Source organism: Solenopsis invicta, chromosome 12, assembly GCF_016802725.1.
Source record: "Solenopsis invicta isolate M01_SB chromosome 12, UNIL_Sinv_3.0, whole genome shotgun sequence".
NCBI lineage: Eukaryota > Metazoa > Arthropoda > Insecta > Hymenoptera > Formicidae > Solenopsis > Solenopsis invicta.
In genome coordinates this window covers 17,969,263-17,986,473 of record NC_052675.1, presented here as the reverse complement: position 1 = coordinate 17,986,473, position 17,211 = coordinate 17,969,263, and the positions used below count along the sequence as shown (strand labels likewise).

Genomic DNA, 17,211 nt, shown 5'->3' with positions numbered 1-17,211 from the left:
ATTCCGTGAACTATCTTATTACGTTCATTTATTATCTCAACTAAGATATCTCTTTCTTGCATTCATTCTTTCCCTGTTGCGCAAGTTTCGTTAAGTTCGGGAAGGCTTTCATGGTACATTAATCAGCACGTTTAACGCGACCTACATCACGCATCTCTTATATAAATAACACATAAAGCGTTCGCGATAGTTAATCGAGGATATTAAGCTTGCTGTTGGTCTTCCTTAATTGCGCCCGCCAAGGTATAATCTGACCATCGTCGGAGTCGTCCTTGGCAGGATCGTCCCGTTTCTCATCGACCTCGGGTTTTTCTTCCTTCTTGATGACGCACACAGTCGCCGGCGAGACGTCCCTCTTCGGATTTGCCGACGTTGCCTCGAATTTCGACGTCGATGTGCTCGTCGACGCGGATACCTGCGTCTGATTCAGTCTGCAACCGATAATTCAATCGCTTGAATAACGTGGGTGAAAACATTTTTACACTAATACTTTTAATTAATAAATAAAAAATTAATTCTTTTATTCTCGCTCTCGATATTGTGTCTTTTTGGTTTATTTGAAAATTTGAGAGCACTCGAGACGTTCTGAACAGCGTCATGTCTCCGAAAAGAGTGTCGTTCGATTTAATAATTTTTTAATACACCCATAAGTATTATGCATAATACGTATCATGTGTAATTGTTCACGTAACGCGAAACCAACGGAGGAACTTGAGGCCAATTGTAACGAGGAGCAATTGTGATATTCACAACAATTGGAGCACTCGGCTCTTCCTCCCCTCTCTGTGTGCATTAAAAACACGCTGAGTTAAATCTTGTAAAATGACGCGTAATAAATCTCTTTTGAAAAATGTTACAATTCAAGTATGATTTTATGACGAGTTAAAAAAACATTCTCCGCTCTTGCAAAATTCGCGTTCTAATTAATTCTGGCTTTCTCCAATCGCCGAGAAATATTATTCAGTGAGCATCGATGATTAATTGATACGGATCCATTAATCTCCATACCTCTTTTCCTCGTTGTCCTTCTTGGCGAGAAGCTGTCGCTTCCACGGCGGAATCGCCTTCTGCCGCCTCTCCTCGTTCTCTCGCGCTATTTGCTCTTCGAGCTCTTTCTTCGCTCGTTCGGCGGCTTTTCGCGCCAACATCTGCCGCTTCCAGATTGGTATTACGTTTCCCGAGCTATCCTTCTCGGGGATCTAGAACAAAATGTCCACAATTCGAGATTTTAAAGCCAAGCTTCATAAAAATATATACAAAAAAAGATTTTTTAATGAATCATTAAAAAGAGTAGACGTTTTTACGGTTCCTTTTGTACTTTTCAACGAAATGAAAAATAAATCAATTGTTCTTACTTGATCAACGAAGTTTGTGACGTTGAACGCCTTGCTAATTTCCGACATGAGGTTCTGCTCCTGAGTCTTCTCGACCTGCGCCCTCTCCACCTTCAGCTTTTTGATACCGGGTATATCCTTGGTGCGCTTCAGTTCGGCGATTAGATCTGTCTTTTGCACGAAGAACGGCTCCGAGACTAGGACCGATGCAATTTTATATGAATTTATCCGCGCTTCTACTCTTAAACTTTATACAGCGAAGTACGGCCGTGTACAAATTTCGCGTAGTGCGCGCAATAAACACAGTGAAACGATCTCACGGCGCTGATAATATATGATTGCTAATAAAACATAGAATATCACGCATTACAAGAACTGAAGGCCACGGGTAAGGTTGAAGTCTGAATTCTTACGCTCGAGTTCGCGCAAAAGCGTTAAATTATACGTGTATGTGTGTCGCGGACCAGCTTACCGTTAGTCATGGACACGCTGCGGGGAGGCGGAGCGGAGAACGTCTTGGTGGCGTTCATCTTCGTGCTAGTCCGTCGTAGCTGGATACTCGTGAGATCCTGGATGCTGATGGTGGCTAAGGGCTGCATCGGGGAGTTCTTGGAGCTTTCGGTCTCGTTGCCGGTGCCGGTGCCAGTGGCGGTGCCGATACCCGCGGCCTGATTTCGCGCTCGTTGCTGCAAGGGTGACAGGGGCGGTGGCGGGGGGCCCGTAGGAGATCCCTTGGTCTCCTCGTTGGTTCTCCTTCGCGCCCCCTCTTCGTCGTCTTCCGCCTCCTCCTCCTCTTCCTCCTCCTCTTCACCCTGCTCCGTATTCCGGCTCTGGATGTCCAAGTTGTCCACTGACCTGCGAGCGTGATTTTCGCGTTGTCATGCGAGCAGAAAATTTCGTAATGCCGCTACTCGAAGACAAATTTGTTTATTTCATTGAGATTTGTTTCATCTGGCAGAGACTCATGTAATTTATTTCGTTTGGAATCTGTTATGTACATATAAATATATTTTTTAGATGCCTACATTAAGTTTATATATGAATACGTTGATAAACATTTCAAAAAATTTTCAACGTTTCAAGATATATCAATGTCTTGAATTGTTCGAGAAAGGTTTTCATTAAATCTTAATTATTTCGAAGGAACATGCTAATGCAAAAGAGAGAAATGCTTTGTCACAAGTAAAAAGTGTCTTAACCTCGGAAGAAGAACGTCAGTCATGTTAAATTGATTTCTCACGTTTCTGTAATCGGAATGTCATCAAACGTGCACACGTGAGTCTACGTTTCTCTGCATAGCTGAAAATGGCTTTAACTGACGGCACCTGTTATGTCAGCCGTAAAGCAAACTTTAGAGATAATCATCGCGAAGATTGTTGATATTATTTCAAGTGCGTGAGAATTGAATTGATAAGTCATAGCCGTAAATGTTAACGATAAATAACAGTGTTAGATGTTCACCAAACTACTTTTCGTTCTTTAAATTGCATGTAACATGCTATAAAATGATGCGCGCACGGTTCAAATAATCATACGAACACTATTAACGAAGCACTTGAAGTAGACTCTAAATCATCACTTTCCGAATAATCTAAATAGTTGAAGCACACAGAGCAATCCTGATCTCTCGTTGTTCGCTCGTTCAGTCCATGCGTCCATTCCAGACGTTCTCGAAATGCACTACGCGTATTTCGAATATTTATATCGTTAATTGAAAATTATTTTAATCAAACGAACAACGAAGAGCATTTGCCACTTCTAAGATCAATTGACAGTCGTGGGCAATAGGCTCTCTACACACGAGGGATCACGATAGAAGTAGACACCGTTGTGCGCAACAGGAAGGATCACTGACCTCGCCTTCGAGAGGCTGTTTTTAGCCGACACCTTGCAGATACTCTTCAGGTATTCGGACGGCTTGAGCAGAGTGTTGGAGTCCGCATTGGCGAACTTTGGCGGTATGAACGGCAGCACCATGTGCCTGTTTACCAGGTGGGACGCCTGACTCGCTTTAATTTCGTCCGCGTCCACCGGCGCACTGGCGGGAGCCGGCACTTCCGGCTGTTGCGGATGCTCGCCGGAGGATGATGCGTCGGACTTGTTGGTCGCTGTTCCGAGACCGAGATCAGCAGCGTTAGAGAAAGAGAGAGACGGTGATGGACGGGGGAGATAGAGAAGGTGGAATAAACGTAAAGGAAGTAGGAGCCGAGAGGAGAGGGTTTCTCGTTATATCCTCTAGCATTGGATGATGGTTGTTATCGAGGGGCAAGTGAAATCTAGGTAAGTATATTATATGCCCGGTGAGCGCCATGGTCTAGTAAGTGAGGCCACCTCCGCTGAGCATGATCCGCTAACAGTTTAATTAACGGCCGAAGTATACGCGCGTGCAGCCCAAATTGAGATCGCGGTGTGAGGGAGGCGGGGGACCTTCCCTTCCTCTCCCCTCCCTGCGCCATCGTCTGCGCGATCGCGAGTCAGACCAATTAAACGCGGCTAATTAACATCTGCGAATTAATTTCGTACGATTCTAACTGTAATCGCTGGTCGTCGTGGTCGATTCAGCTAATTGTTTTCGTATCGAAGACTCGGGATGCACGCGTCCCGAAAATGTAAGCGTAATTCGCACGAGCGTAACAATCGGCCGAGCGGCCGTCCGAGCGCCGAGGCAATTACTGCAGCGATAAAAAATACAGTAACAGATCTATGAATTGTATATAATAGGAGTTATCGCATTTCCTGGTAGCCCGGTAAAGAACCACAACCAACTCGGAATTTATCCTTCTCCCCCGACAAAAATTAATTACAGTGGAAATAATTAAATTACGGAAGCATTTAAACGTCCGAGACAAACTCCGAATCTCGCGAGGTGTTTTGCAAGCATAGTCATTAAGATCGACTTTTTAAAGGTAAAAAAAAAATCTGTCGAGGAAGTAATTGAGAGTACAACGGTCTCCGTATTGACCGGTAGTCATAAAACATCGATCGGCCATAAAATCGTTCATGCGTAACGCGATCTCTTTTCGCGATTGTTGTGAATAATGTTAAAAATTACGGTTGTTACGTACATTAAGAGGATGTCCTCTCATATCCGACGCGGAGTAATTTAAAAGAGATAATAATTTAAATGAACGCGATCGCCTTTAGTGCGCATTCCGGAAGTAACGGATTTTTCTTCGACCCGAGATCTTTCGACATTGTAAATAACGGAGAAACGCCCGATTGCGCTTTTTCGCAACCAACACGTGCGGAAAATGTCAGGTGAATGTGCGTGCACGAATTTCAGTTTCAAAGTCGAACTGCAACTTTCACGTTCGCGTCAATTTTGCAAGGGAGCGAAAGGGCGTCGGAGAGGACGTCATGGACAATTTCTTACCGAAGGACTCGATCCTTCCGTCCTGGCCGCTTCCTCGCGCATCTTTCTTGTCGGCGCCTGCGTCTGCGTTTGGCTTCGGGTTCACCAGGACGACCACCACGTCGTCGTCCGGCGGTGGCGGCGGTGGCGGTGGCGGTGGTTTCGAAAGACTGGAAAATAAAAATCTTGATTCCGATGTGATCATTGTGAAAAATATCGTGTAAAACGATATAAATGTTTAAAAGCTGTTGATAAATTAATATCAGAAAGAGATTTTAGAATATTTTCAAGAGTATTCATTATTTGAGCGCGAATGTTAAACTTCAATCCACGAATTTTCATGTTCTAGTAAAAAAAATGAATGATCTTTTTAACGGAAAGATTTTTCTTCCGAAGAAAAATTATAGAAACCTGGTGAAGGTGAATTTTATCATTCCGTGTAAAGACAAGTGAAAGCAGTGTTATTATAACAGCCGATTGCAGCATCTGATAAAAATAAATAACAGCAAGTAGTAAAAAATCTCGTCTATTAGATAATTAAGGGATTAGATAACATTTGTCAATTTTATGAAGACAAGTGAGGGTAAGAACCGTGGAGAACAATCGCAGTAATAGATACGTTCATCTAATTGCAAACAATGATAGTAAATGAAAACGAGTGAAAACATGTGGAAAGTTAAACAGTTGCGAGCAATAAAATTGCTTAAAGGTACGCCTATCTTATTTCAAAAGCAATTTCTTCATTTAAAGATACTTTCAGAGCTTTTTTTAATCTAAATTTAATGTTTTTATGGTTAATGCGATTTGCGACTTAATAATCCACTCGCTCTCGCTTCTAAACGAATCGTACGATTCGAATGATCGTTACGATTATTCACGTTCGTTTTATCGAGATATTAACGGGTGAAGATGATTGCCGACCATCCTACGTCTTTTCAGCACGGCATACGTCATTTGCATGATATATCTCGAAGGAAAACGGACGGGCAAAAGGAAAAAAGCGAATCGAATCGCGCGAGGTAAGCGAGCAGCTCCGCCGCTCGATCGACTTTCGATCGAGCTTTCTTTTATTGGCGCGGCTTTAACCTAAGTCTCGATCCGGTATCGATTCGCCCTACTTACCTAGGTCCGCCGTTGCCATTTGCACGGATTTCCTTTTCACTTTCCACCTGTACGCCGGACGAGTCCTTCCTCTCTGCGAACCGAAACAGAATCGTGTGTCGATCAATTGCAGCTGTTTGCATCATTGAATTGATTCGAGAATAGATTTCGTAGAATAGCCATAATGCTCTGTCGCTCTTCGCGAAAAATTGTCAGCGTCGATTTGCATCACGTTAATTTGACGAGTAAAGTCAAGTTGTCTCTAACTCCATTACTTATCAGATGTGAGCACACAATGTAGCGATAATAAAGACAAACGAACGCACACTAGGCAGAGGCACTCGTTCTTTGTTTTCTGCCTCATGTAACTGTCTTTATGAATATCATATTGTACATAATTTTTTATCTCCTCTTAGCGAAACGATTTTTTTTTCTTTTCTTACACGATGAATTGTTTCATACGTAAAAATTGAAAGAATATTTTACTGGTTATTTAATGTCGCGAATAACAATTGTACGATGACTCGTCACGATACATAATTTCTTCATACGCGATACATTTTTTGATCACAATCACCGTGGCCATCTTGCAGATAGTTTCGGTTACATTCGACCTACCGTGTAGCGTTTCCGCGTTTGTCTTAGTCCCCGACTTGCCGATCCGTTCGTTGCTGCTGTGTCGCGATAAGGACGGAGTGGACGTCGTCGAGGAGAGGCCGTGGACCTCGCTGCTCATGTTCGAGGATTCGCTGGCACTGCTGGATCGACTGTATCGCCTGTCAGGTTTTTGAGAACGACTGAAACGTCAGAGACGATCTATCGATGCTTCGCGGATCCACGAATCGGGAATTAACTTTTTAATCTACTCGCGATTAAATATACCCGATGCGCGCACGCTTATCTTCGAGATAATAACGATACGACGCCGTTCTCCGAGCGCGTCGTTCGCGAACAGTCATCTCTTAATGATTGCAGAGTCAATTTTGATCGTAATACGGTTACCCGCCGTTCGAGATTGCTTACCTTCGCGCACGCTTTTATAGTGCCCGATACCGTGTTGTGCTGCGCTCATCAAAGTTCTTTTCTTACAAGCTTGACACGCGATTCGTGGTATCTCGCGCGTCAACGACTTCAACGATATCTCTACTCAAATTAATAAAATATACTTGCTTCGTCGGACAAATTTTTGACACGTGCTAACTTTTATAAAATAAGACGTTTACTAAATTAATACGCGGACCATATTTTCTTTGAAAAGTTTCTTTTATATTATTATTTTTATATTATCTCAATGTTACTCTACAATTTCTAATGTATGTCCTTTTCGAAGCGATCGCTTCAGTTAAAACTTTTAATATTAGTGATGTTCATTTTTTTTAAAGAAAAACTTGAGAAAATTGATTTTTTATAATTGGGACTGTTAAACTTAAATGAACTCTTCCAATTTTAGGAGATCGGGTCAAATGCTTTCGATTAAACGCTTTGATATAATATCGCTTATGGTGAATTTGCTCGAATCGTGTTACCTGCTGTCGGAGGTATTGTCCGCCGGCTTTTTACGCGATGACGAGCTCACGCTGCTCGTTTCCTCCTGCCTCACGCAGATCTGCTCGTAAGCATGATCCGAGGACTCCCTCGCGATCTCGGAGCGCGCCGCATGTCCGTTGCCCGGATGCGGCCGGCCGACGAATCCGCCGTTGTTGATGTGCACGTCCACTTTCACTGAAAGCCAAAGCCTCGCTCGGAATATCACGCATCGCACACGAGAAAACTGCCTTCCACGCGAAAACATCACGCACGGAGACGTTTTCCAGAAATTATTTTAGCAAAGCTCAAAACTACGATTCGCAAAAGTCGTCGCGGTCGATCGCTTGGCAGAAACTTGCAATCTCGATAGCAATCTCAAATTTTTATAAAATTAAAATTATTATAAAATTATTATAAAAATGTTTTTCCTATTTTACAATTAATTAAAGATGAGCCATTGGATCTTTGTGTTGACATTTCTTGTATAACTTTATATAAATGTTTTCAAGTTTATCAAACTGTACGCCGAATAAATTTTCGGTCTTGAAACACACGGTGTGTTTCTAAGTTGAACGAGAATAGTAATACCATAATATTAAGTTGATAATTGATTTAATAATAATGCTAACAGGCATCTATTATGGCAGTGGTGCTAATGAGGATCCTCTTCCTCCATATACAGTACAGAATTTGTACGAAAAATATCTCAGCTGGGGAGCAAAGTTGGACCTCCCGGATTTCCGAGGCCAATGACCCGTCCAATCGATTAGATACGTGATATTTATTGTAACCGCTGGTAATATTTAGAAAAGTGTGCGTGTAATAAATAATGATAATGGAAGAACATAGACTCGTGAAAACCCAATTAATTAAAGATGAATTTTATTCGATTACAGGCTGGATATTATTTTAATTCTCGCGTACCATCGGCGACTTTTATGCGTTTCGCCGGATCTCGTTCGATCCGTTGATCGTAGTTTTTATTGCTTTTATTCATTAAGAGCCGCTGCACTGTAACGGCTTAACGGTATCCGCGGTAAATCGCGCGCGAGACTTTAACCCGGTTTCGCGGAGCGCGTGTGTTCGCAACGTGTGTGGCTTTTTTCGCTTCTCTGACAATTACCCCAAGTATCTCTCTTTCTTCGAGATCGTAGTCTCGCAGCGTTCTATCGTACATTACTCACGTCGTAAAACGAACGAAACTTATTCCTTGCAAAATCAAACAAATGAGAAGGGCATTTATTATTTACGCGTCCCACAAGACGTCAATTTACGTTTGATTTTTATTTTTAATTATTAATCAATAAATAATGTTTGCTGAAAAATTTAGATACCTTGATCCCTTAGAAATTCGATGCTAATTGATATATTAATGATATATGAAATGCAAACGAAAACAGATGATTCTATTTGCTCGATTTTTGAAACTCTGTAAATATGGAAAAAGAGACAGAAAAGCTAAACGATGATATCGAATATCGGATGCGAATTGAGGCCGGCCTGGAGCCACAGCGATTGTTGAGAACCGACAGAGTAAACAGGGTGTCCCAGAATTATCGCTTCGACTTGCTTCAACGAAAAGTAATTCGATTGACGGAATATTCTTTTTTAAATTCGAGTAACACTAGTTTTTTTTTTTAATTTAATAGAGAGGTTTTACTTTTATATTTAGTACTTTTGAATAACCAAACTTTGAGTTAAGATTCTATTAAGTCTGATTAACATTTGTTTCATTTACGAAACAATGTGAACTCGATGACTCGTCATAAATTTGAATAATTTGTCGTTCGGTTAAAGCCCCTTCACTTTCGACGATTATCGACAGGATACTTTCTGGACACCGTGTGTAGCGCATATTATAATGTAGCGATGAAGTATCTGGGACGTGCTACTTACCAGTCAGAGTCTCGTCTTTCCTCTCCGGCACATGGCGCTGCTCCGCCGCGACGCCGTTCCGCGGCTTCTCGGCGTCGCTGCCGAACAGCCGTGTGATCCTGGTGTAGACGAGATCGTGCGGACTGTGCAGGTAGAAGGACTCGGCCGCGTCTTTGGGTTTCGGCGAATCGCCGATGTACGCACTCATGGGATTTATGTAGATACCATCCCGCGGCCGAGAGCCCGGCGGATGCAGGAAGAACGGCTCTTGGAACATGCCGCAGCCGCGTAACGAGCACTGCAACACGTTTCAGTTGCGTTTCAGACGTTCTTAGCGTTCGAAAATACACAAAGAGAGAAACAAGAAGAAAACTGCCCTTTTAAAATTTATCTCAATAGCAAGAAATATTTCTTGTCACCTAGAATTTTATGGAGTGACTTTGCGTTACGATATTGAGTGTGCAGAGTTTCCGTATAGTTGATGATACAACCGAAAAGCGGGTGATTCTACATGAAAAAATGAGTCGAAGACGTAGAATAAAATTATTTCTGTGCGTCATTTTTGAGACTATGGACTTTGGAAATTGACATATTTTGACATAAAATATAAAGTATGTTTCATAAATTATTCATTCCGTGATAATTGCATCTTAATACTTTTGTGCATATATCGAAATAAATCAAATGATGCAAGGTAAAAAACGCATTGCTTTAAAAGAATTATACTATACATATATAATGTACAAATATATACTTTTTTTAAGCCAACGAAATATTTTATATTTCAAGTAAAAATATATATTAATTTCTTGATTATCTCGAAATGATGCGTCGTACGAAAATATTTTATTCTACGTTTTCAACTACGTTTTTTTTTAAATCACTTAATTAATTGATCACCATTAATTGATGATGCAATCTTTGCAGTTATACCGTCAATTACGGAACATCTTGTAAATGTCATGTACATTTTACAATAACTTTTCAAGAATAAATAATTAACACAAATGAATCTTGTTCATCTAGGAGCTAAAATCTAGAAGCGAAACCTGTTTTAACGTTTTAAGAAATAGAAACAAAAGCTATTAATTAAGAAGAACCTTTGATGGTATCTATGAAGCTGCTCTTTTTTGAAAAAGGTAGTTTGAGAATTCTTTACATCTCTGCACTTTTTTCCGAACTTGATGAATTGCTGACTATGGTTCAAACATTTGGGTGACATCTACCCTTACCTTGTCGATGGAGCTCGCAACGCAGCTGCACGTGGTGGTGTCACTCATGTGGCCTGAGTAGTCCGACCCGGCACGATCCCTGGCCATCTTCGGGGTGACATTAGGAGGAGGAGGCTTGCCGGTCTCCTGCTGCATATCCAGACAAACGAAGAGCGATTAGAACCGTTCGGCGTTTAACTTTAGATCCATTAGATCGAAATGATTCTGATTCTAAACGTAGAACCTGTCGCGGAAGCGATCGCCTCTTCCTTATTGAGCAATAGAAACGCCTTTCTCTCTCTCTTTCTTTTTTTCTCTCTTTTTCTCCCTCACTCCTCTCTCAATCTCTAGCTCGTTTCCTCGATGTACCGCAATCGATTGCATTTATGGAACGTTGTGTGTTCATGGATTTACGATAATCCCCGTTGCTTAATAGCGATTACCCACGATTGCGCAAAAGTCTGGGATTGACCTCGTTGGCGTTCACCGGAAAAGTTCGTTTCGCGGGAAAGGAGAAAAACGCCGATGTGATTGAGCGAATATCGCAAGAACGCTACTATTGTTGCGGGAGGATGCGGTTATTTAGATGTGTAACCTTGCATATGCAAGCGGCTCGTAATAAGGCGGAGGAAAGTGGAAGCGCGCAGATTGCGATTAACGCTTCTATATCATTTTTACGAAGGTTAAGCGGAGGAACATTTTTCTTTATCGAATAAATACTGAATACATGTAGATAATAAAATTTACGATTTGAACGACATCTGAAAGATGATAGAAATGAAAAAAATTCAATATTATCGTTTATCTTTGCTTAAATCCGAGAAAAAGTTAAATCTTTTACATGTTCAATTTTACATTGAGTTTAAGAAAAAACCATATTTATCCTATCAGTTACTGGTCGTTAAACCTTAAATTTATATAGCTAAATAAATTAAACAAAATGAATACAACAAAATGTTCTGCAATTTAAGAAATAAAGCGATACGGAGAGATTGTGTAGGGAAAGTTAATTGACGGTTTCGCGCAACATCGATAAAATATATTATTCCGCATTAATCTGTTTCAACGCGATTAAAAAATAAGTCAATTATTATGATTTGTGCGAAGCGATGGCTGGACGTCGACGTCTTATCCGATCGCTCGATCGGCGAAGAAAAAGCAAATCGAGTCCGAACGATGCGAAACGCAGTGGACCGGCGCGGCGAAGCAACTTTAATTCGCCAGTTGCCAGTCGAAAAACTGGATTATTTTGTGTTTTTAGACTGGTAACCCGCTGACACGCTGATTAGATTATACCGTACCGTTATACGCTACCGGACTCGTAATTCCCTTTCTGCGTAATTCCATGTACGCGTGGAAATTGCGCGCCGCTGCTTCTCAGTCGTTCTCATTTCATTGAGGTGAAACTGCATGTCAGTACGGCGCAAGATACAACATTCAGACATCTGATTAAGCCGACGTACATACGTGACAAAAAAATGTAAGTGACAAATAAGAGAGTTTTTTTTCTGAGAATATGTTTCGAAATATCCTTCCGTGCGAAACGAATAAGACGAATTTGTTCGTCATAAATCGAAAGATATAAAACCAATGTGTTGATTAAAAGTGAAGTTATTAAATATGATAATTTTTTAATTAGATATTTAGTGTCATCGCGCATCGTTTGCTCAATTACTGTCAATTAATTAATATTACAGTTAAAGATGTTTGCATTTACGATATAATTGATCTAGAATTACTACGGTTTATTATACCGAAATATTTTATTTTGAGAGACATTAAGTAGAGAAAGAAATGGACGAGTGATCAGCAAAGTAGTTCTTCTTGCTTTAGCGAGCAAGAGTCCTGGCGTTGCGGAAATACACTTGTACGTCGTATCGTAGTTGTTATGCAAATTCGTACGCGATGTGCTTGGCCTGTGGCGTAATTGGGTCGCATGATGAAAGAAGGAAGCGAGAGAAGAGCGCCCGATCGCGTAAGAGGATATCTAGTGTCCGCGGAGCGATAAAAGTGACAAATCTACGTCGCTTAGCCACGCGGGAAAGTGGTTTTTAGATGATGGCCACACGCATTTTAATTTCCGTGCCGGTCGAGAGGAGAAATTTGCGCCGCGAGATCTCTCCTCGTCGTCCTCGCGTCTAAATGCGGATCGATCAACCTCTCGCGATCTCCATCCTACTCCAATCGTCAATTTATACTGTAAATTTATCCAATTCTTTTTTCTTTTTTTTATTAAAGAATCCTTTCCTCTTCATTTAGATTTTTTTATTCATTAGAAATACACATTTCGTCTTGCCCTCAAAATTGACAGGAGAAAACGCAACCGTGATTTCACAGTCTGCTGCATTCTTATTGACTTCTCTCAATCGGAGTGTTGCGTGAGTCTGGGTGGCATTTCGGATCATTACGAAGGTATGAAAATGTATCGTGACAGAAAGAAATGACAGATAGTCGCGACAGCGCGGTGTCACTGGTCCGTGATGGGCACCACCCCGGAAAAAATGCCCGTCCACGCGAATCCTTTCCTCATGACGTGTATTCCGTTGCGATACGCGCCAACGACACGCTTTCCGCTCAACCGGGTGAAGGCCGAAAAGCGACAGAGAGAGAGAGAGAGAGAGAGAGAGAGAGAGAAAGAAAATGTATTTATTACAACGCGTCAAGCGGGTTTTTATTCAGATTTTTTTTAGTAGAATTCCGCGTGTAAGTGAAACGAGATAATAGATGCGCCTTCAACTTTGTAAGTGGCGTCTTTAGGCTTTAACGAAGTGTTGGGCAATTATGGCAATGAACTCTGCGCATTGGTGTGCGATGACGCGAGGATCTCCTCTCCTTGATGTCGATCAAAATCGCCGCTGACGTACTGTTTTTAATAACCGGTTCACTGCCCACCGTAATTACGAATAACGCATCTCGCTTCCGACTAAGCAGCTTCCTCTCCCGCTATATCGCATATGTTTTTTTTTTTACCGTAAATCGAAATATTGTTGTGAGCAAATTCGTGCGAGCAAACATTAGAAAGCCGTGGATTTGTAGCCGTTACATTTTTATTATCGGATCGGTGATTTTAGACACGCATCAAGTTAAATGTATCGGTACTCGAGAAAGTCGACAAAGAACTTCCTTCTTCTAATTTCACTTGAAAATGGATTTAACGTGGATTTTAACCTTTACCATTCTTACTATTAAAATCAGCGGATAAACATTTGAAAATGAGTTGCTCGAAAAAAATTTGAAGGTATACCCAAAAAGATAACTTTTCAAAATATAAAAATGAAATTTAATAATATGTTATAATTAATTGATCAAATCGTCACTTTCTCCTAAGACAAATTAGAAGTAAGATAAAAATAATAAGAAAAATGAAAATTCATATGAAATAAGAAAGTGCCCGAGTTAGAGCCAACAGATTTCTGGAATTATTCATTTAAGAAATCGATTCTTTGCGTCAAATTTTCCGCGCCGCGGTATTTCTTTTTTTTTTTTATTTCGCGCTCTCTCGGCATCGCAATACTTCCATTGTTGCGGATAACGCTCTTTAAAACTGCTGTAACCTCGTCTCGTTATCGGCCACGAACCGCATCGTAACGTCCGTCTTATCTCCGCAAGTGCAGACGATCGTTGTTCAAGGTGACACGCGGGAAAGAGATCATCCGAGTCTTTACGCGTGGAACTGACCCGCGCAAGGTCGACTTGCGCGACTCGCCACGCTGTAAAATGCGATTTGCGATACCGCTGTGATTCCACTTCATTCACGACGAACGGATGACATAGTGCCTATCGGCCGAGCGTAGCTGCGAAACCGCGAACGAAGTCTATGCTATGAGGACATCTATATTGGCAAACGATTAAGAAAATTTGCGTGCAGTCGAGGAAACTTTCCCAAAAATTGATTCCATGTTTAACGATTGGTAATAGTGTAGAAGACGTATGATCCGTTTTCCAGTATATTTTTATTGCGACCCGTTTCGCGTCTATAATTGTGGGTCTATAATTTCAAGTTAAATTGCACGTGACGTCTTTTATCATACTTAAAAAAAAAAAAAACTTGGGGCCATATGTTGCGCTGAATTTACGAGCTAGAGAATAGGTGTTAATGATGTGGATTATATTAATACGCGAGAGGAGTCCGCGAGTCATATGGGCGATAAGTATTTCGGATATTAGTTTTAGAATCTTTTTACCTCGATCTCTTCGACGCGGAAATACGCACGTAAGTGCATTTTCCCATTACACGCATGAACGTTCGCGCCGCTCATTACGAGTGAAAAGTAGCAGCCATTAGATTTGCACGTAAAACCGGATCGTACGATAGAAACCACGGTTCTCCGTTACAGCCAGACGATTTTACTAACTTTCGAGTCATCGTCGAAAGGCGGTTCGACGTCGGCGTGGTGTCGACCCTCAATCTTTGAACTTCAATTATCTCTCTTTATCTTTGCCAATCAAATTTCTAACAGCATGAACAGTATGAAAAAGAACGACGGATACCATTTTATCTGAGATTTTTGCAAGCTGCTCTACAGCCGCTCTAGTTTTAACTTGTTGATCATGCAAAACGCAGATTTACATGCGTAGGACGCGATATCTTGAAATTACGTGTTGAACTGCGAAAAGAGCTTGAACGTTGCCTCTCGGGAGTAGAACCCGCGACATTACGGTACTTACGGCTTACGGTTCACTTACATATACACCCATGCAAAACCGGATTTTGCCGCTGCCGCCGTAAAATCAAAAGCCTCAGGTCGCGCCCTCTCGCCGTTTCAGAGGAGTCTTCCCCGTTCCAGAAGAAGACGAAGATTTCGCTCGATCCTCCCGTCCATCTATTGGGACGCACGCTTGGCTGTCCTAGTTCGGATCAGACCGAGACTCACGCCGAGGCTTGCGCCGTCAAGGCCGTTCATCCGCGAGTCCCCCAGAGCGACCAGAGACAACGGTACTTCCGCTCCGCGTCAGTCGAACGGCTGATCTACCTCGTACTCCAGACAAGTCGCAGATTCTTCAAAATCGCCGTCATAAATCTTTCTGCCAGCCACTCTTGACCTTCCTCAAATTTTAAACGAAAGTTTCAGTTGATTCAGACCTCGAAACTGATTTGCCTAGGTGTCTAATTTTTTTCAAGCATATATGGTTGCCCTCTCGTCGACGAATATCCAGGATCCTCCGAAGTGTCACAAGCATTAGAACTGATTCCTTCGAAGACTATCCAAAACTTTCCTAGGTGTTTACGGCCACTTCTGACTATCTTTGCACTCTAGAAAACGGGATCTCCCGCAGGTTCAAACGTTAAGACCGCTCCACGCAAAAGATGTTCAATTTCAGATATAATCTTCCGATTATTTTCAATAGCTCAAAATGTTGAATCGATAGAATTTCCCAGAGTCCTCGAAATTTCTACCATCACGCGATGCTGTTTTCCGCTGACTCTCCCAGCTCGGCGAACACGTCCGGTTAGCGCGAACGGGCGCGCGACTATGACTCCGAGCTAACACCGGAGTCACGCGCGAGTTAGCACCTGCCGGCAGGCTGGGTGACGCGGGTCGATTTCTCGACTGGAACCCGCGATGCCCGCGCGAGTTCTGCTCTCCGGGAGAGGAAGGGAACGAAACGGCGAGTTGCACCGCACCCACGCCGTTCAGGTCCGGGTGCCCTTTTCCGATCCGACTTCCAGACTCTGGTGTCCGCCCAGATGGAGAACAGCAACGCGAGAGCGCGATCGGGAAAACGGGCGCGCGGGTGACGGTCGGCCAACGAACTCGCGCGAGTCTCTCTCGCGGAGGCCGGTGCGTGCCACCGGTGCGAGCGCAGGAGGCGGCAGACCGGGACTCTCTCGCCGCTCTCGAGCAGATCGTCGAGAGCCCACCTGCTCTCGCCCGACGTTCGAGGTAGGGATACGAGACTCTGCGATTCCGTCCATCGGAGAAGACCTCATCTCGTCCTTTTGCCTTTCTTCGCGGTTGTCCTACTCCCATCAGATCCTGCGGTTACATTCCGATTTATCCTTCGATCTTTGGAGGATTCGATATTGACGATGTTTTGGCTATGCAACACGAGCTAAAAGTTATCGAAATTTAAAAACTGAAGACTTCTCTAGGTTTACTCTTCTTTTTTTTTCCTAATCAACAACAAAACATTTTGGTCACGAATGCCCAAATTTTGGTCCTGAAACTAGCTGCAAAGAAAACAATTTAAAAAATTTAATCTACAATGATTTTTGCAGCGAAAAATTATTATACTTTGCTGCAGTTTTAAATAAATGACTTTTATAGATAACTCGAAAATTTCTGGAAACATAGGAACAATGTGTGTTCCTCCCTTATTAATGTCTGAATATCAAACGAGAAATAACGGAGAAACACACGTAAATTCGTCTTAAATGATCTTTTTGTTCCTATTCGCTTTAAATCTGAAATTTTTATTTCAATCTCAAACAAATGACATATTTACCGAAGCATAACGTAGTTATTAGCTATAAAAATTAACAGCCATCTTCGATTGTTACAAGTCCGACGAAAAGACGACGCGCGCCTTCTTGAAAAGTAAGCGCGACCTAGAAAGCGCACACGGGATCGAGTTCTTTTTCTTCAGGCGTGCATCTGTACATTCCCCGTTAGTTCTCTCTCCCGAGATGCAAAAGGAAGTCTCCTCTCGAACGGGGAGATGGAAGAGAGCAGTCGTCGCCGCCGCGAGGTGGCACCGCTCTTTCCTCTTTTCGAGGTGGCTTTATCGCCTCCCAGCGAGAAAAGGATTTCTTGCCTCCTTCTCGCTCGATCCCACTACATCTAACTGTAAAGAATGATTTTCTGCCGCC

At 42.3% G+C, this 17,211-nt stretch overlaps 1 protein-coding gene across 2 annotated transcripts; it reads right to left on the bottom strand.

Moving 5' to 3' along the window:
- Positions 1-105: 105 nt before the first annotated feature.
- Positions 106-16,554, bottom strand: LOC105195951 (espin). Of its 2 annotated transcripts, none has more exons than XM_011161599.3 (12): positions 15,087-16,554; positions 10,422-10,550; positions 9,211-9,487; positions 7,314-7,509; positions 6,406-6,584; positions 5,809-5,881; positions 4,708-4,856; positions 3,190-3,442; positions 1,807-2,189; positions 1,356-1,531; positions 1,009-1,199; positions 106-431 (listed from the first exon to the last, which is right to left on the bottom strand). In XM_011161599.3, the coding sequence occupies exons 1-12, from the start codon at positions 15,096-15,098 to the stop codon at positions 191-193; spliced, it is 2,259 nt and encodes a 752-aa protein (XP_011159901.2). In that variant the 5' UTR covers positions 15,099-16,554; the 3' UTR covers positions 106-190. The 2 variants fall into 2 exon arrangements, with proteins under 2 accessions (XP_011159901.2, XP_039312247.1); XM_039456313.1 differs by having other exon boundaries at positions 6,406-6,563.
- Positions 16,555-17,211: the final 657 nt, after the last annotated feature.

What these genes read in the sequence shown, in the direction of transcription:
- LOC105195951 (XM_011161599.3), bottom strand. An exon ending in CGGAAGGATCGAGTCCTTCG is followed by an intron (nt 3,443 to 4,707) that starts GTAAGAAATTGT and finishes GTCTCGGAACAG; the next exon opens with CGACCAACAAGTCCGACGCA. An exon ending in AAGGACAACGAGGAAAAGAG is followed by an intron (nt 432 to 1,008) that starts GTATGGAGATTA and finishes TATCGGTTGCAG; the next exon opens with ACTGAATCAGACGCAGGTAT.